Below are 24,370 nucleotides of genomic sequence, written 5' to 3'. Positions count from 1 at the left end.
GCAAGTTCATGTTTGAAAATATTTCATCAGCTAAGCCTGAACACCTTCTGAATTGAAACTAAATGTTAAGCTTTTAATAACTGTTGCAAAAAATAAGATTGTCCCTCACTGACTATTCATTATGCATTTAAGGGCTTTCCCCACCACTGGGTTCAGCAGAAGATTGGCATGGGGAAAAATATCAACAGCAAAAGAACAAATAAAATGCTTAAACAGTAAGCAAAATGTGCATGAGCTACAAGAAACATTAAAATGATTAAGTTTGAACAGTATTGAAACACAAAAAGCTGAACCTTGGCCATAGGTGGGACTGTGCACAAAAAGTTGGGCTTAAAAATTTTGGTCATACTTAAATAAGCTATATTAATATATTTCTTATTAATTTATTTCTTATCTATGTTTCTTATTAGTAATAGAGCATTCGTCAGGGCCTGTTATCTGACAAATATTCTCTACCTGTCTTGCCCTCTTTGAAACCCTGTCTCCTCAGTATATTGTTCTCTGTCTTTTTTTTTTAATTATTCACAAGTTCAAGTTCTTTGATATTACAGGTGATCATGCTTTATTTACTTTAACTGAGCAATTACATACATCATAAATAATTAAAAATAAATACCCTGTAAATAAACAATAGGTATGGCAGCTAATGGCTCTTCTTGCATTTGTAATATTATCTCTTACTTGCTTTATTTTACAACATTTCCAGTATGGCTTCAAATAAAGTCATAAAGTATGATAACATACAGTAAACAAACTAAAAATGTGCCTTAATAAACATGTGCTAAGGAGGTGCTCTCCCGTGCTGCTTGTTGGGGAAGATAGAGGCTGTGGCACGGCAGTAGGCCTATAATGATTTAGTATGCCTAGTACACAGCTCTTGAAATGGCATTAAATATTCTCACAACACTTATAGGCTAAAACGATTAAGAAACTTTATATAAGTTCATAATTACGCCAGTAACACCACACATTGGCGTGCATATGTACAAACCTGTCTGAGACACCCGTCTTCAACTCGGATACCTTCTTCTCCCTCCTCTTCCTCTAAATTGACGGTAGGCAATTATCCAACTTCCGGCGAGTGCAGCATCATTAGATGCGCCACCTACCATAGTGGAGTGTGTACAGAAGGGAACAGCTCTCTGCCTGTTTAGCCGTGCGTAAGGCATAATTGATCAATCGCAAGTGGTTGGCGCAACGCAATGGGTAGCCTAGATTAGATAGATAAACTAGATTTTTTTCTAGCGTGAGAAATCAGAGGTATGGTGTGTGAGCGTGTGAAGACAATCAAATGCGTGTGTCTCACGCTCATTGCGTGAGAGTTGGCAGCCCAGATGAAATCCATGTTGGGTACCCTTTTAGCATTGTCAAAAAAAAAAAATTCCAGATATGCTTCTGATATGATCCAGATTCTTGTAAGAATTTAAAAAGACATCTCTGGATTCTTGGTGTTTTGGCTGAGTGTAAGTTGCCATCATTGAATATCGTCCAGTGTTTGTAAGAGTATCTGTATGTCAACTGCTGTTAATAATTATTCTTCCAGCAAAAGAAAGCCTTCTTGTGGCTTTGAAGCGCCCAAACCGAACTGAGTTTGACGATTGGTTCCAACTGCTTGGCTCTGATGAATCATGGCCCACTTATCGCCCAGGTAGACTCCAGTGAAACGGTCTAGAACCATCTCTCTCTCTCTCATTATCTCTAGCCGCTTTATCCTTCTACAGGGTCGCAGGCAAGCTGGAGCCTATCCCAGCTGACTACGGGCGAAAGGCGGGGTACACCCTGGACAAGTCGCCAGGTCATCACAGGGCTGACAAATAGACACAGACAACCATTCACACTCACATTCACACCTACGGTCAATTTAGAGTCACCAGTTAACCTAACCTGCATGTCTTTGGACTGTGGGGGAAACCGGAGCACCCGGAGGAAACCCACGCGGACACGGGGAGAACATGCAAACTCCACACAGAAAGGCCCTTGCCGGCCCTGGGGCTCGAACCCAGGACCTTCTTGCTGTGAGGCGACAGCGCTAACCACTACACCACCGTGCCGCCCGGTCTAGAACCAATTCAAGCCTAAATATGATTGTGTGTCATACACTGATTTGTGAAGTTTATAAGATACAATCACTTACTCAGCCAGATGTGCACACAGATAAGGACACACTAAAAGGTGGAGAGACCCTTGCTTATAAAGAAAGAGAGGAAGTGGATAATGAGTGGTTTCAGCTGTTGGGGAGGCGCTCCTTTCCCACTCAGCATTCTTTGTCATTCTTTTCTTCAGGTAAATTTAATCACCATCTCTCTGCTCATATAACTCTTCTATGCTTGCATTTTTAACTTTCTATTTCAACATTTCCTTTCTGCCTTACTCATGGTTATTCTTAGTTGTTCCAGTGTCATGAAAAAATACAGTAGACCTAAATTAAGTTTGTTAGCAGTTGACTACATTTAAAAATTTCCCATATAAATCTTGTGCACAGGTACTGATATTTTGGAAAGTGCTCCATTCCAGCTTTGGAAACTGCGAGCTGATGATTGGTTTGTCCTCCTCGAACCCCACGTTTATCATCCCACCTTTTGGTCCTTGAAGACCCGACCATGTGAGTTCTGATTTTCCAGATGGTTATACAAGGGAGGTTTTCAGGGAGTAAATTTCAGAGCTTGTGTACAAACCAGTCTCCCCATCTTTTTCTGATAAAGGAATGGGTTGCCAGAGCTTTCTGACAAAATGAACCCAAAAGGTCAAATGATCGATGAAAACAGACTGATACCAAAGCATAACATCTTTCCAAACCGTATTTTACATCCTAATATCATGGTTACCAGTACAAACAAAGGGTGATATTAACAAAGTCAAAATGATAGTATTATATGTTTATATAATAGCAATAATTGCAATATGTTTTAAAATAAAGCCATATTATCGGTATACAGTATTCCTAAACAGGTTTTTCATCAAGGTCCTAAAATGTGAATAAGCAAACCAGTTCACTGATGCACACCCGTACTGTAAAAGGATTGTGCCAGTTTTACTGGTTAATTTTCTGGCTGCATTAAACAAAAAACTTCAGCTCATATACACTGTCTTGCAAAAGTATTCATCCCTCTTGGTGTTTCTCCTGTCTTCACGTTATAAGTTGGAATTAAAATGGATTTTTGGAGGATTAGTACCATTTGATTTCCACAACATGCCTACCACTTTAAAGGTGCAAATAGTTAGGTTTAAAAAAAAAAATTTATTGTGACACAAACAGTGATTAAGATGAAAAAACAGAAATCTAGAGTGTGCATAAGTATTCACCCCCTTTCGTATGAACCCCCTAAATAAGAGCTGGTCCAACCAATTCACTTCATAAGTCACATAATTAGTTGATTAAGATCCACCTGTGTGCAATCAAAGTGTCACATGATCTGTCACATGATGTCTGTATAAATCAACCTGTTCTGGAAGGACCGTGACTCTGCAACACTACTAAGCAAGCAACATGAAAACGAAGGAGCACTCCAAACAGGCCAGAGACAAACTTGTGAAGAAGTACAGATCAGGGTTGGGTAATAAAAAATATCCCAAACTTTGAATATCCCAGGGAGCACCATTAAATCCATTATAGCAAAATGGAAAGAATATGGCACCACTACAAACCTGACGAGAAGGCCGCCAACCAAAACTCACAGACCGAGCAAAGAGGGCGTTAAGCAGAGATGCAACAAAGCCACCAAAGATAATGCTGAAGGAGCTGCAAAGATCCACAGCGGAGATGGGAGTATCTGTCCATAGGACCACTTTAAGCAGTACACTCCACAGAGTGGGGCTTTATGGAAGAGTGGCCAGAAAAAAGCCATTGCTTAAAGAAAAAGAAAAAAACATGTTTGTAGTTTGCCCAACAACATGTGGCAGACTCCCCAAACACATGGAAGAAGATTCTCTGGTCAGATGAGACTAAAATTGAACTTTTTGTGTCACAATTTTTAAAAAAAAATTGCCCCTTAAAGTGGTAGGCATGTTGTATAAATCAAATGGTGCTAAACCCCCAGTGATCCATTTTAATTCCAGCTTGTAATGTGACAAAACAGTACAAACACCAAGGGGGATGAATGCTTTTGCAAGGCACTGTATTTGGTCTGCAAAGCATTTGTGATAATGAATGTCATTAATGCAGAAAGTCCAGCTCCAGACCTGATGATAAAGTCCTAATTTTGCTGGAAACCTCCTGACCTGGAAACACTGAGAGATCAGGCATTAATATTGCTGTTTCTACCCTCAGTGTCTCTGCAGACCTCTCAAGCTGAAGAGCAGAGAGAAGAGCTGGAATGGATAGAAAGAACCTCAGAGAAGAATATAAAGATTGTCAAAATAAGAAAAGAGGTTGAGGCTGTGACAGAACAACATGAGGAACTGGAAATGGAAAGAAACCTAATGAAACCAGACGTTGTTGGAGAAGATGTAGAGTTTGATATTGGAGACAGTGTGAAAATAATGAAGGTTATGAGGGAAACGCTAGAACAAGAAGGGGATGGAGAGGAAATCCAAAGAGTTGTAATGTATGAACAGAGAACACAGGAAGTAGAACCTCATACAGAACAATCTCAGGAGGCTTTGGTTGGACAAAGGATAAGGGGGATGGAAGTCGTAGACACAGTACATGACTTGATGTTAAAGACAAGTCAACATGAGGAACTGGAAATGGAAAGAAACCTAATGAAATCAGACATTGTTGGAGAAGATCTAGAGTTTGATATCGGAGGCAGTGTGAAAATACTGAAGGCTATGAGGGAAACGCTAGAACAAGAAGGGGATGGAGAGGAAATCCAAAGAGTTGTAATGTATGAACAGAGAACACAGGAAGTAGAACCTCGTACAGGACAATCTCAGGAGGCTTTGGTTGGACAAAGGATAAGGGGGATGGAAGTCGTAGACACAGTACATGACTTGATGTTAAAGACAAGTCAACATGAGGAACTGGAAATGGAAAGAAACCTAATGAAATCAGACATTGTTGGAGAAGATCTAGAGTTTGATATCGGAGGCAGTGTGAAAATACTGAAGGTTATGAGGGAAACGCTAGAACAAGAAGGGGATGGAGAGGAAATCCAAAGAGTTGTAATGTATGAACAGAGAACACAGGAAGTAGAACCTCATACAGGACAATCTCAGGAGGCTTTGGTTGGACAAAGGATAAGGGGGATGGAAGTCGTAGACACAGTACATGACTTGATGTTAAAGACAAGTCAACATGAGGAACTGGAAATGGAAAGAAACCTAATGAAATCAGACATTGTTGGAGAAGATCTAGAGTTTGATATCGGAGGCAGTGTGAAAATACTGAAGGTTATGAGGGAAACGCTAGAACAAGAAGGGGATGGAAAGGAAATCCAAAGAGTTGTAATGTATGAACAGAGAACACAGGAAGTAGAACCTCATACAGGACAATCTCAGGAGGCTTTGGTTGAACAAAGGATAAGGGGGATGGAAGTCGTAGACACAGTACATGACTTGATGTTAAAGACAAGTCAAGAAGTGTTTGAGGAAAATATAGAAGAATTAGAGGAAACAATACAGGAAGTAGAGAGTATTGAACAAAGACTGAAGGACCTAGAAAGGCTGAAAGTCAGATTACAGGAAGTAGAAGTTTTAGAGCAAAAACTGCAACAAGTGCAGCAGGCAGGGAGACAACGAAGGCAAAGTGACGACTGGTACATTCTGCTGGAGCACAAACTGATGGGTTCTTCAGTACCTGCAAGACTACTAGGAGTTGCAACGTCTGGACAAAAGCTACAGGATGTAGAAAAGAAAAGACAAGAACGAGGAGAGAGAGGTGAATGGTACCTTTTGCTGGATCGCAAATCCTTGGGGGTATCTTCAGCAAGTGCAGGTATGCAACTTCATTCAGATCTCTAAGTTAATGATGTGTGTTTGTCTGCAGTTATAATACCCAATAATAACTCACAAAAAAAACCTTTCTTTAAGATCAGTGTTATCATGTCTTGAGTCTGTTAAAATCAGTATATACAACCCCGATTCCAAAAAAGTTGGGACAAAGAACAAATTGTAAATAAAAACGGAATGCAATGATGTGGACGTTTCAAAATTCCATATTTTATTCAGAATAGAACATAGATGACATATCAAATGTTTAAACTGAGAAAATGTATCATTTAAAGAGAAAAATTAGGTGATGTTAAATTTCATGACAACAACACATCTCAAAAAAGTTGGGACAAGGCCATGTTTCCCACTGTGAGACATCCCCTTTTCTCTTTACAACAGTCTGTAAACGTCTGGGGACTGAGGAGACAAGTTGCTCAAGTTTAGGGATAGGAATGTTAACCCATTCTTGTCTAATGTAGGATTCTAGTTGCTCAACTGCCTTAGGTCTTTTTTGTCATATCTTCCATTTTATGATGCGCCAAATGTTTTCTATGGGTGAAAGATCTGGACTGCAGGCTGGCCAGTTCAGTACCCGGACCCTTCTTCTACGCAGCCATGATGCTGTAATTGATGCAGTATGTGGTTTGGCATTGTCATGTTGGAAAATGCAAGGTCTTCCCTGAAAGAGTCGTCGTCTGGATGGGAGCATATGTTGTTCTAGAACCTGGATATACCTTTCAGCATTGATGGTGTCTTTCCAGATGTGTAAGCTGCCCATGCCACACGCACTAATGCAACCCCATACCATCAGAGATGCAGGCTTCTGAACTGAGTGCTGATAACAACTTGGGTCGTCCTTCTCCTCTTTAGTCCGAATGACACAGCGTCCCTGATTTCCATAAAGAACTTCAAATTTTGATTCGTCTGACCACAGAACAGTTTTCCACTTTGCCACAGTCCATTTTAAATGAGCCTTTCCCCAGAGAAGACGTCTGCGCTTCTGGATCATGTTTAGATACGGCTTCTTCTTTGAACTATAGAGTTTTAGCTGGCAACGGCGAATGGCACGGTGAATTGTGTTCACAGATAATGTTCTCTGGAAATATTCCTGAGCCCATTTTGTGATTTCCAATACAGAAGCATGCCTGTATGTGATGCAGTGCCATCTAAGGGCCCGAAGATCACGGGCACCCAGTATGGTTTTCCGGCCTTGACCCTTACGCACAGAGATTCTTCCAGATTCTCTGAATCTTTTGATGATATTATGCACTGTAGATGATGATATGTTCAAACTCTTTGCAATTTTACACTGTCAAACTCCTTTCTGATATTGCTCCACTATTTGTCAGTGCAGAATTAGGGGGATTGCTGATCCTCTTCCCATCTTTACTTCTGAGAGCTGCTGCCACTCCAAGATGCTCTTTTTATACCCAGTCATGTTAATGACCTATTGCCAATTGGCCTAATGAGTTGCAATTTGGTCCTCCAGCTGTTCCTCTTTTGTACCTTTAACTTTTCCAGCCTCTTATTGCCCCTGTCCCAACTTTTTTGAGATGTGTTGCTGTCATGAAATTTCAAATGAGCCAATATTTGGCATGAAATTTCAAAATGTCTCACTTTCGACATTTGATATGTTGTCTATGTTCTATTGTGAATACAATATCAGTTTTTGAGATTTGTAAATTATTGCATTCCATTTTTATTTACAATTTGTAGTTTGTCCCAACTTTTTTGGAATCGGGGTTGTACAATAATCAATAGTCTAATGAATTGCAAGTTTATAGAATAATCAGAAACAATTTTATGAAATGTACCATTATTAGACCTTCATAACACATTTGTGAAGTGACGATTAAGTTTGATAATTAAGTTTACAGTGTATGTATCTGTCTTTATATAGCACAGTACTGTATATAGAAAATCTATAGGGGTAATTTACAACCCCAAATCAGAAAAAAGTTGGGACGGTATGTTGAAATTGATATTAAAACTGAAAACAATAATTTGTAAATAATCTATGACCTGCATTTCACTCAAAACAATACGACAAGAAGAACTTTATTTATCACACGTACACATAAGCACAGTGAAATTCCTCTCTGCATTTAACCCATCTGAAACAGTGAACACGCACGTGAACAATGAGCACACACACATATGCTACAGCACCTGGGGAGCAATTTGGGGTTAGATGCCTTGCTCATGGGCATTTCAGCCCATGTTAACCTAACCGTACGTCTTTGGACTGTGGAGGAAACCGGAGCACCCGGAAGAAACCCACGCAGACACGGGGAGAACATGCAAACTCCATATAGAAAGGCCTCCGTCGACCACTGGGCTTGAACCCAGGACCTTCTTGCTGTGAGGCAACAGTGATAACCACAAAGCAATATGACAGCACATTATTTGATGTTTTACCTCATGAATTTTATTGTTTTTTCAAAATAAATATTTATTTAAATTTTGATTCTTGCAACACATTTCATAAAAAGTTACGACTGTAAAGCATTTACTACTTTGTAATGTTGCCATTCCTTCTCACAACACTTAAAAGATGATTAAGGACTGAGTGATGAAACATTTCAGGTGTTATTTTGTCCCATTGTTTCTACAAACAGGTCTTAAGGCATGCAACTTAAAGTTTTGGGGTTGTTGTCCTTATAATGTTTTTCGTTTTAAAATTCCCCACACATTCTCTATTGGGGACAGAGGGAATGGACACCCTCTTCTTCCACAGCCATGCCTTTGTAATGTGTGCAGAATGTGGTTTTGTATTGTCTTGTTGAAATCTCTCTGGAAAAGATGTCGTCTTGAAGGCAGCATGTTGCTCTAAATGTACTCTCAATGTACTTTTCTGCATTAATGCTCCATCACAGAAGTGTAAGTTACCTTTGCCAAGGGCACTGACACAACCCCATACCATGACAGACCCTGACTTTGAGACGTTTTGCAGGTAACATTCTGGATGGTCCTTTTTGTCTTTGGTCCGGAGAACTCGGTGTCCATTTCTAACAAAAAAGACCTGCAATACTGATTCATCTGACCACAGTATACATTTCCACTATGTGATGGTCCATCCCAGATGCTGCCGAGCTCAGAGAATCAACAGTGCTTCTGGACACAGTTAATATAAAGCTTCCATTTTGCACAGTAAAGTTTTAACTGGCATTTGTGGATGTAACTTTGCATTGTAATACTTGACAATGATTTGCCAAAGTAATCCCGAGCCCAGGTGGTTATATCAGCTATAGATGAATGACCGCTTTTGGGGCAGATCCAACTGAGGGATTGGAGATCACAGGTGTTCAGTTTATACTCTTACCTTTACACACTGAAATTCCTCCAGATTCCTTGACTTGTTTAATGATGTTATGCAGTATAGAAGGTGAAATATCCAAATCCCTTTGTATCTTTCTTTGAGGAAAATTGTTTTTAAGCATTTCAATAATATTCTCATGGATTTGTTGACAAACTGGAGATCCTCGGCCTATCTCCGCTTCTCAAATACAACCCCGATTCCAAAAAAGTTGGGACAAAGTACAAATTGTAAATAAAAACGGAATGCAATAATTTACAAATCTCAAAAACTGATATTGTATTCACAATAGAACATAGACAACATATCAAATGTCAAAAGTGAGACATTTTGAAATTTCATGCCAAATATTGGCTCATTTGAAATTTCATGACAGCAACACATCTCAAAAAAGTTGGGACAAGGGCAATAAGAGGCTGGAAAAGTTAAAGGTACAAAAAAGGAACAGCTGGAGGACCAAATTGCAACTCATTAGGTCAATTGGCAATAGGTCATTAACATGACTGGGTATAAAAAGAGCATCTTGGAGTGGCAGCGGCTCTCAGAAGTAAAGATGGGAAGAGGATCACCAATCCCCCTAATTCTGTGCCGACAAATAGTGGAGCAATATCAGAAAGGAGTTCGACAGTGTAAAATTATAAAGAGTTTGAACATATCATCATCTACAGTGCATAATATCATCAAAAGATTCAGAGAATCTGTGCGTAAGGGTCAAGGCCGGAAAACCATACCGGGTGCCCCTGATCTTCGGGCCCTTAGATGGCACTGCATCACATACAGGCATGCTTCTGTATTGGAAATCACAAAATGGGCTCAGGAATATTTCCAGAGAACATTATCTGTGAACACAATTCATCGTGCCATCCGCCATTGCCAGCTAAAACTCTATAGTTCAAAGAAGAAGCTGTATCTAAACATGATCCAGAAGCGCAGACGTCTTCTCTGGGCCAAGGCTCATTTAAAATGGACTGTGGCAAAGTGGAAAACTGTTCTGTGGTCAGACGAATCAAAATTTGAAGTTCTTTATGGAAATCAGGGACGCCGTGTCATTCGGACTAAAGAGGAGAAGGACGACCCAAGTTGTTATCAGCGCTCAGTTCAGAAGCCTGCATCTCTGATGGTATGGGGTTGCATTAGTGCGTGTGGCATGGGCAGCTTACACATCTGGAAAGACACCATCAATGCTGAAAGGTATATCCAGGTTCTAGAGCAACATATGCTCCCATCCAGACAACGTCTCTTTCAGGGAAGACCTTGCATTTTCCAACATGACAATGCCAAACCACATACTGCATCAATTACAGCATCATGGCTGCGTAGAAGAAGGGTCCAGGTACTGAACTGGCCAGCCTGCAGTCCAGATCTTTCACCCATAGAAAACATTTGGCGCATCATAAAATGGAAGATACAACAGAAATGACCTAAGACAGTTGAGCAACTAGAATCCTACATTAGACAAGAATGGGTTAACATTCCTATCCCTAAACTTGAGCAACTTGTCTCCTCAGTCCCCAGACGTTTACAGACTGTTGTAAAGAGAAAAGGGGATGTCTCACAGTGGTAAACATGGCCTTGTCCCAACTTTTTTGAGATGTGTTGTTGTCATGAAATTTAAAATCACCTAATTTTTCTCTTTAAATGATACATTTTGGGCGGCATGGTGGTGTAGTGGTTAGCGCTGTCGCCTCACAGCAAGAAGGTCCGGGTTCGAGCCCCGTGGCCGGCGAGGGCCTTTCTGTGTGGAGTTTGCATGTTCTCCCCGTGTCCGCGTGGGTTTCCTCCGGGTGCTCCGGTTTCCCCCACAGTCCAAAGACATGCAGGTTAGGTTAACTGGTGACTCTAAATTGACCGTAGGTGTGAATGTGAGTGTGAATGGTTGTCTGTGTCTATGTGTCAGCCCTGTGATGACCTGGCGACTTGTCCAGGGTGTACCCCGCCTTTCGCCCGTAGTCAGCTGGGATAGGCTCCAGCTTGCCTGCGACCCTGTAGAACAGGATAAAGCGGCTAGATATAATGAGATGAGATGAGATGAGATGATACATTTTCTCAGTTTAAACATTTGATATGTCATCTATGTTCTATCATGAATAAAATATGGAATTTTGAAACTTCCACATCATTGCATTCCGTTTTTATTTACAATTTGTACTTTGTCCCAATTTTTTTGGAATCGGGGTTGTACTAGGCCTTTCCTGGATACTGATTTTGTACCAAATCATGATTATAATCGCCTGTTGACATCACGTGTTGCGAATCACATCATTATTTAATTGTTTTACCTCATTACTAGCCCTAAATTGCCCCAGTGCAATTTTTTTGGAATGTATTGCAGGCCTGAAATGCAGGAATGGATGTATATTAACAAATGAAATGAAGTCGACCAGATGAAACATGAAATATATTGGGTTCAGACTGTCTGCAATGAAATACAAGTCAAAGTAAATGTAGACATCATTGCTTTCTTTGTTTATTTGCATTTTCCATACCGGCCCAACTTTTTTTTTTCTGATTTGGGATTGTCCTGTATAATCCCATATACAACAGTATAAATTCCATCTACATCACTTCTGTATTTTTACAACTTCAAGGTCCTACCATGGACACAACAGAGCAAAAAGCAGAGATTAGACAGTGGATAGAGGGGGAACTCCAAAGAGTAAGCACTCTAACACCTGTCCAGATGAAAGATGACTGGTACATTTTGCTGGAATTGCTTCCACGATCTACACAGACCAGGCAACCTGCACTGCGTCCATCAGGTACAACTAAAACCGCACCAAGTAATTTGCATATATTTACATAGTAACTATTACCTCATACAGATGACTCTAGGGGGGAAAAATCAGTGTTTCTTTGTCACATGTTTATGAATTAAAATAGTGATAAATTGATGAGTGTAGAATGATAGAATATATTAATATAATCTACTTGCAGCTTTCTTACCATCATACAAGTAGTTTATAGTTCGCCTTGAGTGATTTAGTACAGCAACTTATTATGATATCATTTTTTAATATCTTTCTAACTTTGTACAAGATTCTAGTTTGTTGTTAACCACACAGTGAAATGATAACAAATTGAGCATTCATGGGACCTCATGAAAGGTCCAATGATTTCCAGGCATGTCTTACCACAATCGTACCAAATATTAAGGAATAAAGTTCAGAAAAAGGATTATAGCAAGCTTGGCATGCATAGGAGATAAAACTAGTAAAATAGGAACCCTGTGTCCAAACGGTGACAAAAGGTAGTGATTTAACTCTGCAACTCAAGTTCAAATGATTCAATATTTAGACGTAGAAAGTTGATGCAGATGCGTCATTTGATTTTCGGGATCACCTACGTCTGTCGTTGCATGTGCGGTCTGAATGTGTGGTGTCGTGGACATCATTCTAGTTAATGTGTTTGGCATTGCAATAAGCAAATAAGCCCACCTGTTTGACAAGTCACACAGTCATTGATGGAGCCCAGTGATCATATTGTAGGTACACAGTTCAAGAAGGAAGTCATGAACTTCATTATTTGTGCCATAAACTCCAGAGGCAACTGCAGAAGCCATGGTTCCACTTACTTGTGTTATTTGCACTCAAAATGTTTTGTTACATTCGGTAACTTCAATCATTTAATGGCATCAGACATCCATGTATAGTATATACTGTATATGTACAGTTGTGGTCGGAAGCTTACATACAGTGACATGAATGTCATCTTGGATATGAATGTCATGGCAATATTTGGGCTTTCAGTAATTTCTTTGAACTGTTCTTTTTCTGTGGCAGAATGATTGTACAGCATACATCTTTAATAAAAAAAAAAACACTAGAATTTGGTGCATAAGTTTTAATTTTCTTTGGGTTTTCTGAAATCAACACAGGGTCAAAATTATACATACAGAGTCAAAAATATACATATAGCACACGTAATATTTGGGTAAAATGTCTCTTCGCAAGATTCACCTTGACCAAACATTTTTGTTTACCGTGAACAAGCTTCTGACAGAATTCTGGTTGGCTATTTCACGACTCTTCATGGTAGAATTGTTAGAGTTCAATTAATTTTTTTTTTCTTGGCATGGATTTGACTTATAAGCACTGTCCATATATTTTCAATAGGGTTGAAGTCAGGACTTGTTTTAAGCTTAACGTTAGCCTGCTTTATCCTCCACAACCAGCTCTGATGCGTGTTTGGGTTCATTGTCTTGTTGTAACTCCCAAGTCCCAAGTCGTGTTCAAGTTTCTGATGGTTTATGTTGAAGAATTGAGGTAGTCTTCCTTTTTCATTATTCCATCCACTTTGTGCAATGAACCAGTTCCACTGGCAGCAAAACAGCCCCAGAGCATGATGATCCTATCACCACCAGCTGGTACAGTGTCCCTCTGTACATGGTGGTCATTGTGGCCAAACAACTCAATCTTTGTCTCATCTGACCATACAGCTTTCCTCCAGAAGGCTTTTTCTTTGTCCGTGTGGTCAGCTTCAAAGTTTAGTTAAGTTTGAAGGTGTCAATTTTGGAGCAGGGGGTTATTTCTTGGATAGCAGCCTTTTAGTCCATGGTGATCTGAACTATAGACAGTGATCCATCAGCTTCCAGTTCATGGCAGGGCTGTGTCATGGTGGTTCCCAGGTTATTCCTGACCATCCAAACCAATTTCCTTTCAGCTGAGGGTGACAGTTTGGGTTTTCTTGAAGCAAAGTGGCTTGGCAAAGTGACTACACCACACAATAACTTGGATACAATTGTTTGAACTGATCTTGGAATTTGCAGTTGTTTAGAAATGGCTCCAAGAGATATTCCAGACTTGTGTACATCTGCGATCCTCTTTCTCAGATCTGCACTGAGCTCCTCAGACTTTCCCATTGTATTGTGTGTTGGTCAATCCAATGCGTGCTGTAAACAAACCCTTTTTATAAAGGCACAGAGAAGCTACCAGCTGTAGTCAATCATGATCACTAACAGGAAGTTAAGAGACCTCGGCCTTGGCAAAATAAGAGACATTTTGGAACTTTCAGCACCTCTGAATTAATAATCTAAGTGAGCGTATGTACATTTTTCAGCCTGTATGTATAAATTTGACCCTGTTTTGATTTCAGAAAACCCAAAGAAAATTAAAACTTGTGCACCAAATTCTAGTGTTTTTTTATTAAAGATGTATTCTGAACAATCATTCTGCCACAGAAAAAGAACAGTTCAAAGAAATTACTGAAAGCCCAAATACTGCCATGACGTTCATATCCAAGATGACATTCATGTCACTGTATGTAAACTTCTGACCACAACTGTATATTTTTTCTTCTTTTACATTAATAGAGATTGATATCCAGTCACATTGGGTACGTGTAGCAGAGGAGCACAAAAACGTGGGAGACGAAAAGACATGGAGAGAGGAGAGAACAATTCATGTGAGAGAAACACAACCAACTTTACCAGCACAAAGAGAAGAACAGAGACAGAAACAGGTGGAAGATGACTGGTTTATCCTGCAGGATGTTTCTCCTAAAGAAGCAGGTAAACACAGAGGGACGTGAACACTCACACACATGCTTGTATATGCAAAATCACACGTATTGGTGCATCTTGTTTATTTCAACACCTGCTCCAGCTGTAGATGTTTACAAAGAGACCAGGAAGGAGGAAGTACAGCTAGTCGAAAAGGAAGCAAAGCCAATAATATTTGAGGAGGAGAGAAGAGAAATGATAGAGGCATCTCAGGAAGTGGTTCAGCCGATTCCAATACCTTTCAAGAAGAGAGATGTTCCTTCAGGTGAGGAGTGTATTAGTCAAGTTGACATCTTTCATTTCTGTATAGAATAAATTATAACATTTAAACTTATTAGGATAGGTATGTTTAAAAAAAAAACTCATGGAAAAACTGCAAATTCGTAAAGCCCTGAGTGTCTACTTTCATATGAGCCATTGACCATTAACCACGACTGAGGAGTGTGACATCACAACTAAATTCACTGATGAACACAGGCACCCCCAAAATGGGGGAAATCCATTTCTGCCATTAAAACGTTCACGTGAAATCTCAGAACGGGGATAAAAATGTGATCTCGTTGACTTTGAGCATGACGTGGTTGTTGATGCCAGATGAGATGGTTTGAGTATTTTAGACTCCTGATCTCGGTCCTAACCTGAAATTTGATGTGCTGTATATGGATTAATAATAATGAATGGATTATTAGAGATTATTGGAGATATTAACTGTCACACTTGCTTCTGTTTTTGCAGCTAATCCCTGACATCCAGCACTCACTTTTGTCTGAAAAGTGTTCTGTTACATATCTGACCTTTTTTATGGACATACCTACATTTTGTGTTAAATTTAGGTAGAATAGTAATATTTGGGAAAGTGAAAGGTTTTATTTTTTACTGACTCAATAATGTAGGAGTCATAAAATAAACATCCAAGACAAATTTAGTCAGAAAAACTTACAGTATCGAAGACTTTTGTACAGTAATGTATACAGAAAATCTGTAGGGGAAATTTACTATATATCCCCATAAGCAATTGTATAAATTCTATCCACATCACTTCTGTATTTTTACAACTTCAAGGTCCTACCATGGACACAGCAGAGCAAAAAGCAGAGATTAGACAGTGGATAGAGGGGGAACTCCAAAGAGTAAGCACTCTAACACCTGTCCAGATGAAAGATGACTGGTACATTTTGCTGGAATTAATTCCACGATCTACACAGACCAGGCAACCTGCACTGCGTCCATCAGGTACAACTAAAACCACACCAAGTAATTTGCATATATGTAAATATATATATTTACATAGTAACTATATTTACATAGTAACTATATATGCATATAACATATGCATAGTAACTATATATGCATATATGTAAATATATATATTTACATAGTAATTATATTTGCATAGTAACTATATATGCATATATGTAAATATATATTTGCATAGTAACTATTACCTCAGACAGATGACTCTAGGGGGGAAAAAATCAGTGTTTTTTTTGTAACATATTTATGAATTATAATAGTGATGTATTGATCAGTATGGAATTATAGAATATATTAATATAACCTATTCACAGTTTTCTTACCTGCGTACAAGTGCAACACTTATTTGTGTTACACTCAAAATGTTTTGTTACATTCGATAACTTCAATTATTTAATGGCATCAGACATCCATGTATAGTATCTATTGTATAAATACAGTTGTGGTCAGAAGTTTACATACAGTGACATGAATGTCATCTTGGATATGAATGTCATGGCAATATTTGGGCTTTCAGTAATTTCTTTGAACTGTTCATTTTCTGTGACAGAATGTACAGCATACATCTTTAATAAAAAAAAAGAACACTAGAATTTGGTGCACAAGCTTTAATATTCTTTGGGTTTTCTGAAATCAACACAGAGTCAAAATTATACATACAGGGTTAAAAAATATACATACAGCACACCTAATATTTAGGTAAAATGTCTCTTCGCAAGATTCACCTTGATCAAACATTTTTGTTTACAGTGAACAAGCTTCTGGCAGAATTTTGGTTGGATATTTCACGACCCTTCATGCTAGAATTGGTAGAGTTCAATTAAATTTTTTTTTTCTTGACATGGACTTGAATTATAAGCACGGCCCATATATTTTCAATAGGGTTGAAGTCAGGACTTGGTTTAAGCTTAATGTTAGCCTGCTTTATCCTCCACAACCAGCTCTGATTCGTGTTTGGGTTCATTGTCCTGTTGTAACTCCCAAGTCATGTTCAAGTTTCTGATGGTTTATGCTGAAGAATTCTGAGGTAGTCCTCCTTCATTATTCCATCCGCCTTGTGCAATGAACCAGTTCCACTGGCATCAAAACAGCCCCGGAGCATGATGATCCTACCACCACCACCAGCTGGTACAGTGCCCCTCTGTACATGGTGGTCATTGTGGCCAAACAACTCAATCTTTGTCTCATCTGACCGTACAGCTTTCCTCCAGAAGGCTTTTTCTTTGTCCGTGTGGTCAGCTTCAAAGTTTAGTTAAGTTTGAAGGTTTCAGTTTTGGAGCAGGGGGTTATTTCTTGGATAGCAGCCTCTTAGTCCATGGTGATCTGAACTGTAGACAGTGATCCATCCGCTTTCAGTTCATGGCAGGGCTGTGTCATGGTGGTTCCCAGGTTGTTCCTGACCATCCAAACCAATTTCCTTTCAGCTGAGGGTGACAGTTTGGGTTTTCTTGAAGCAAAGTGGCTTGGCAAAGTGACTACACCTCACAATAACTTGGATACAATTGTTTGAACTGATCTTGGAATTTGCAGTTGTTTAGAAATGGCTCCAAGAGACATTCCGGAGTTGTGTATATCTGCGAACCTCTTTCTCAGATCTGCACTGAGTTCCTTGGACTTTCCCATTGTGTGTTGGTCAATCTAATGAGTGCTGTAAACAAACCCTTTTTATAAAGGCACAGAGAAGCTACCAGCTGTAGTCAATCATGATCACTAACAAGAAGTTAAGAGACCTCAGCCTTGGCAAGATAAGAGACATTCTGGAAGTTTCAACACCTCTGAATTAATAATTTAAGTGAGCGTATGTACATTTTTGACACTTTATGTATAAATTTGACCCTGTGTTGACTTCAGAAAACCCAAAGAAAATGAAAACTTGTGCACCAAATTCAAGTGGTTTTTTTTTTATGAAAGATGTATTCTGAACAATCATTCTGCCACAGAAAAAGAACAGTTCAAAGAAATTACTGAAAGCCCAAATACTGCCATGACATTCATATCCAAGATGACATTCATGTCACTGTATGTAAACTTCTGACCACAACTGTATATTTTTTCTTCTTTTACATTAATAGAGATTGATATCCAGTCACCTTGGGTACGTGTAGTAGAGGAGCACAAAAACGTGGGAGACGAAAAGACATGGAGAGAGGAGAGAACAATTCATGTGAGAGAAACACAACCAGCTTTACCAGCACAAAGAGAAGAACAGAGACAGAAACAGGTGGAAGATGACTGGTTTATCCTGCAGGATGTTTCTCCTAAAGAAGCAGGTAAACACAGAGGGACGTGAACACTCACACACATGCTTGTATATACAAAATTACACGTATTGGTGCATCTTGTTTATTCAACACCTGCTCCAGCTGTAGATGTTTACAAAGAGACCAGGAAGGAGGAAGTACAGCTAGTCGAAAAGGAAGCAAAGCCAATAATATTTGAGGAGGAGAGAAGAGAAATGATAGAGGCATCTCAGGAAGTGGTTCAGCCGATTCCAATACCTTTCAAGAAGAGAGATGTTCCTTCAGGTGAGGAGTGTATTAGTCAAGTTGACATAGGTATGTTTAAAAAAAAAAAACTTATGGAAAAACTGCAAATTCGTAAAGCCCTGAGTGTCTACTTTCATATGAGCCATTGACCATTAACCACGACTGTGGAGTGTGACATCACAACTAAATTCACTGATGAACACAGGCACCCCCAAAATGGGGGAAATCCATTTCTGCCATTAAAACGTTCACGTGAAATCTCAGAACGGGGATAAAAATGTGATCTCGTTGACTTTGAGCATGGCGTGGTTGTTGATGCCAGATGAGCTGGTTTGAGTATTTTAGACTCCTGATCTCGGTCCTAACCTGAAATTTGATGTGCTGTATGTGGATTAATAATAATGAATGGATTATTAGAGATTATTGGAGATATTAACTGTCACACTTGCTTCTGTTTTTGCAGCTAATCCCTGACATCCAGCACTCACTTTTGTCTGAAAAGTGTTCTGTTACATATCTGACCTTTTTTATGGACATACCCAGGGGCTTCGGGTACAAATAATTTACAGCAGGGTGCAAAATGGTAAAATGTCTGCCAGCGGCAGACATAATGCACGCATAGATAGATAGATAGATAGATAGATAGATAGATAGATAGATAGATAGATGCAAGTACAAATTTTTCATGGGGCGGGATGGTTTGGAACAGGCCATCTAAAATTGGGATAACATTTACCCGGGACGGGTATTTGAGGCGGGTCGTCTAGCTTAAGCTTGATTAGCATTGTTACGCACGCCAGTGTTTCCCACAGAAATTTTGGAGACTATGGGGTCAGCCCATGGGGGGGGGGGGGGGGTGTTAAAATTGAGTGATATGTTAAATATTAACTTATTACTGAAAAACTATTGATTAATAAAACAGACACTGAGAAATGGTCCTATAAACAACTTTACCAATATAAAAGATTACCAGGACTACAAAAATGCAGAATAGGCTTTACTTGTCCAAATGCACCTGCTGGTTCAAAAGTTAAAGTGCAGAGAACCTCACAGCACAACATGAAGTTACCTTAAAATATAATATAAATGCCTCAGCTTTCATGTAAGAAAAAAAAAACTATTAATACTAGTACTGTGTGCAGGCAGTCTCTCCTGAAGACTAAATTAAACAATAATTATAAACTAATAAAATAAATGGCTCAGGCTTCATAGAAGGAAAAAAACAATTTGAACAGAATCTCACAGTATGATGCTGAAGCTGCCTAAACAATGGAAAATAAAATACCATTTTGGCAAAAACGTTGGCATCCATTAATTTCTTGTATTAAGTAAAAAAATATGTTGCCAGATACTGCTGACGTTTTCCAGTCCAAAATATGTTCAAAACCCGCCAAAATGCACTTAACACCGCCCAAATTGGGCGGGAAACCGCCCAATCTGGCAACTGTTGCCAGATTGTGTTTACATCCTCGACACGAGTGCAGCCATTAGTGCCGGCCCTGTGTTGCCAGATTGTGTTTATATCCTCGACACGAGTGCAGCCATTACCTGTGTTGCCAGATTGTGTTTATATCCTCTACACGGGTGCAGCCATTACTGACGCCTGTGTTGCCAGATTGTGTTTATATACTCGACATGAGTGCAGCCATTACTGCCGGGCAGTAATGGCTGCACTCGTGTCGAGGGTATAAACACAATCACATTTTTAGACACTTTTGAGACCGCTGTATACCTACATTTTGTGTTAAATTTAGGTAGAATAGTAATATTTGGAAAAGTGAAAGGTTTTATTTTTTACTGACTCAATAATGTAGAAGTCATAAAATAAACATCCAAGACAAATTTAGTCAGAAAAACACAGTATCGAAGACTTTTGTACAGTAATGTATACAGAAAATCTGTAGGGGAAATTTACCCCATAAGCAATTGTATAAATTCTATCCACATCACTTCTGTATTTTTACAACTTCAAGGTCCTACCATGGACACAGCAGAGCAAAAAGCAGAGATTAGACAGTGGATAGAGGGGGAACTCCAAAGAGTAAGCACTCTAACACCTGTCCAGATGAAAGATGACTGGTACATTTTGCTGGAATTGCTTCCACGATCTACACAGACCAGGCAACCTGCACTGCGTCCATCAGGTACAACTAAAACCGCACAAAGTAATTTGCATATATGTAAATATATACATTTACATAGTAACTATATTTACATAGTAACTATATATGCATATAACATATGCATAGTAACTATATATGCATATATGTAAATATATATATTTACATAGTAACTATATTTACATAGTAGGGGAGAGTGGGGTAAGATGAGCCACTTTTTACATTTTTCATCATAACTACATGTTAAAGCCATTTTTGCTTCCAGTCTACACACCATACCAAATTTCAAAGTGTACTGTTACTATCTGAGCAAAACATAATTGATAAGCTCTTATGGTTAGAGTGATATTACCTCTTGAAAAAAAAATGTCAAGTGGCTCAACTTACCCCATGCACGGGGTAAGATGAGCCACTGTGTGGGGTAAATTGAGCCAACACAAAACATGTTAGGTTAACAAAGTAAACAACTTTTATTATTAGAAATGCAATCAATGAATCAAGTCAAGTCAATCAAGTGGGGGATAGGGCCGTTGCATAGAGAAGGGGAGATGAAGAGAGAGGTGATAGAACGAGATGGGATAGGGAGGGATAGATAGATGGATAGAGAGAGAGATATGCGTAGATAGATAGAAAGAGGGATGGTTAGAGAGGGAATGAGAGATATACTATATTATAGAAATTACTAAAACAGTAGAACAGTGCCAAAAGAATCTTATTTCTTTCAGTAGGTTAAAACATTGCTAAAACATGCAGCAATCATTCCATCAATCATTCAATCATTTCATCATTATTCAATGTTCCAAGCGTTCAAATGGCAAGGGAACACCATTTGCCTCTCCCTCCGTGCTGTCCCCCCAACAGTAAAGGGGCGGGGCAATTTTTTCACAATATCCTGTCTTGACAGGACAGCCTCATCTTTCTCTTTGAAGACAAAGGTTGGCTTTCTTGCAGAGCCATGGCATGACCGGCTTCTTTTGAGAAATCTTGCCTCTATTTCGAAGACATCCAATTTGATTATCTGGCCAATGAAGAAATGCACTTTCTTCTTCCCCATGTATTTTGCCACAACATAATCCCCCACATCTAACAACTGGTCTTCCTCATCTGATGTCATATATATATATATATATATATATATATATATATATATATATATATATATATGTATATGTATATATATATGTTGTTGTCATATATGACCAGTAAATGTGAAAACTTAAGTGTCATCCATATTGGGTAAGCTCAGCCACCAATGGGGTAAGTTGAGCCAGTGGCTCAACTTGCCCCACATCTAATGGCTCATCTTACCCCATGGCCAACATTTTGTAGAAAAATGCTAATAAAGGGGATTAGGCTAATCAAAATTATTTTTATTAGCATTCATATCATAGCTTAGAAAGCCACTAACTTAACCCTAATGTGTCTAAATATTATTCTACTTTTGTCTTCTCTAAATCATCTTCACTGTGGACAAACATGGAATTGACTTAGAAAGCACAAAAACACATTTTTATAAATATGTCCCTCACCTAGTTTGACATGTGGTGCTCCTCTCCACAAGTGTAAGTAAATGGTCCCGGCCCCCTTTGAATGTGGTCACATGGTCACATTTGTTTACTGTTTCTTAGAAACAGGGGGTGGCTCATCTTACCCCCTGGCTCATCTTACCCCGCTCTCCCCTAACTATATATGCATATATGTAAATATATATATTTGCATAGTAACTATTACCTCAGACAGATGACTCTAGGGGGGAAAAAATCAATGTTTTTTTTGTAACATATTTATGAATTATAATAGTGATGTATTGATCAGTATGGAATTATAGAATATATTAATATAACCTATTCACAGTTTTCTTACCTGCGTACAAGTGCAACACTTATTTGTGTTACACTCAAAATGTTTTGTTACATTCGATAACTTCAATTATTTAATGGCATCAGACATCCATGTATAGTATCTATTGTATAAATACAGTTGTGGTCAGAAGTTTACATACAGTGACATGAATGTCATCTTGGATATGAATGTCATGGCAATATTTGGGCTTTCAGTAATTTCTTTGAACTGTTCTTTTTCTGTGACAGAATGTACAGTATACATTTTTAATAAAAAAAAACCCACTAGAATTTGGTGCACAAGTTTTAATATTCTTTGGGTTTTCTGAAATCAACACAGGGTCAAAATTATACATACAGGGTTAAAAAATATACATACAGCACACCTAATATTTAGGTAAAATGTCTCTTCGCAAGATTCACCTTGATCAAACATTTTTGTTTACCGTGAACAAGATTCTGGCAGAATTTTGGTTGGATATTTCACGACCCTTCATGCTAGAATTGGTAGAGTTCAATTCAATTTTTTTTTCTTGGCATGGACTTGACTTATAAGCACTGTCCATATATTTTCAATAGGGTTGAAGTCAGGACTTGGTTTAAGCTTAATGTTAGCCTGCTTTATCCTCCACAGCCAGCTCTGATTCGTGTTTGGGTTCATTGTCCTGTTGTAACTCCCAAGTCATGTTCAAGTTTCTGATAGTTTATGCTGAAGAATTCTGAGGTAGTCCTCCTTCATTATTCCATCCGCCTTGTGCAATGAACCAGTTCCACTGGCAGCAAAACAGCCCCGGAGCATGATGATCCTACCACCACCACCAGCTGGTACAGTGCCCCTCTGTACATGGTGGTCATTGTGGCCAAACAACTCAATCTTTGTCTCATCTGACCGTACAGCTTTCCTCCAGAAGGCTTTTTCTTTGTCCGTGTGGTCAGCTTCAAAGTTTAGTTAAGTTTGAAGGTTTCAGTTTTGGAGCAGGGGGTTATTTCTTGGATAGCAGCCTCTTAGTCCATGGTGATCTGAACTGTAGACAGTGATCCATCCGCTTTCAGTTCATGGCAGGGCTGTGTCATGGTGGTTCCCAGGTTGTTCCTGACCATCCAAACCAATTTCCTTTCAGCTGAGGGTGACAGTTTGGGTTTTCTTGAAGCAAAGTGGCTTGGCAAAGTGACTACACCTCACAATAACTTGGATACAATTGTTTGAACTGATCTTGGAATTTGCAGTTGTTTAGAAATGGCTCCAAGAGACATTCCGGAGTTGTGTATATCTGCGATCCTCTTTCTCAGATCTGCACTGAGTTCCTTGGACTTTCCCATTGTGTGTTGGTCAATCTAATGAGTGCTGTAAACAAACCCTTTTTATAAAGGCACAGAGAAGCTACCAGCTGTAGTCAATCATGATCACTAACAAGAAGTTAAGAGACCTCAGCCTTGGCAAGATAAGAGACATTCTGGAAGTTTCAGTACCTCTGAATTAATAATTTAAGTGAGCGTATGTACATTTTTGACACTTTATGTATAAATTTGACCCTGTGTTGATTTCAGAAAACCCAAAGAAAATGAAAACTTGTGCACCAAATTCAAGTGGTTTTTTTTTTATTAAAGATGTATTCTGAACAATCATTCTGCCACAGAAAAAGAACAGTTCAAAGAAATTACTGAAAGCCCAAATACTGCCATGACGTTCATATCCAAGATGACATTCATGTCACTGTATGTAAACTTCTGACCACAACTGTATATTTTTTCTTCTTTTACATTAATAGAGATTGATATCCAGTCACCTTGGGTACATGTAGCAGAGGAGCACAAAAACGTGGGAGACGAAAAGACATGGAGAGAGGAGAGAACAATTCATGTGAGAGAAAAACAACCAACTTTACCAGCACAAAGAGAAGAACAGAGACAGAAACAGGTGGAAGGTGACTGGTTTATCCTGCAGGATGTTTCTCCTAAAGAAGCAGGTACACACAGAGGGACGT

General features: G+C 39.0%; 1 protein-coding gene across 4 annotated transcripts in view; it reads left to right on the top strand.

Annotated features, from left to right (window-relative positions):
• The window catches only part of epb41b (erythrocyte membrane protein band 4.1b), a 68,459-nt gene that overhangs the window by 22,451 nt on the left and 21,638 nt on the right, over positions 1-24,370 (top strand). For 3 of the 4 annotated variants that reach the window (XM_060900154.1, XM_060900153.1, XM_060900156.1), the window contains exons 11-22: positions 1,544-1,648; positions 2,155-2,283; positions 2,483-2,602; positions 4,268-5,875; positions 11,776-11,946; positions 14,496-14,693; positions 14,788-14,949; positions 15,747-15,917; positions 18,011-18,208; positions 18,302-18,463; positions 20,398-20,568; positions 24,155-24,352. In XM_060900154.1, coding sequence (XP_060756137.1) covers positions 1,544-1,648; positions 2,155-2,283; positions 2,483-2,602; positions 4,268-5,875; positions 11,776-11,946; positions 14,496-14,693; positions 14,788-14,949; positions 15,747-15,917; positions 18,011-18,208; positions 18,302-18,463; positions 20,398-20,568; positions 24,155-24,352 — 3,393 coding nt within the window. The remainder of the gene's footprint in view (positions 1-1,543; positions 1,649-2,154; positions 2,284-2,482; positions 2,603-4,267; positions 5,876-11,775; positions 11,947-14,495; positions 14,694-14,787; positions 14,950-15,746; positions 15,918-18,010; positions 18,209-18,301; positions 18,464-20,397; positions 20,569-24,154; positions 24,353-24,370) is intronic. The other variant, XM_060900155.1, reaches the window with a different exon arrangement.

The sequence above is a fragment of the Neoarius graeffei genome, chromosome 19 (genome assembly GCF_027579695.1).
Source record: "Neoarius graeffei isolate fNeoGra1 chromosome 19, fNeoGra1.pri, whole genome shotgun sequence".
Taxonomy (NCBI): domain Eukaryota; kingdom Metazoa; phylum Chordata; class Actinopteri; order Siluriformes; family Ariidae; genus Neoarius; species Neoarius graeffei.
The sequence above is the reverse complement of the archived record's forward strand: the minus strand, read 5'-3'. Positions and strand labels throughout refer to the sequence as shown.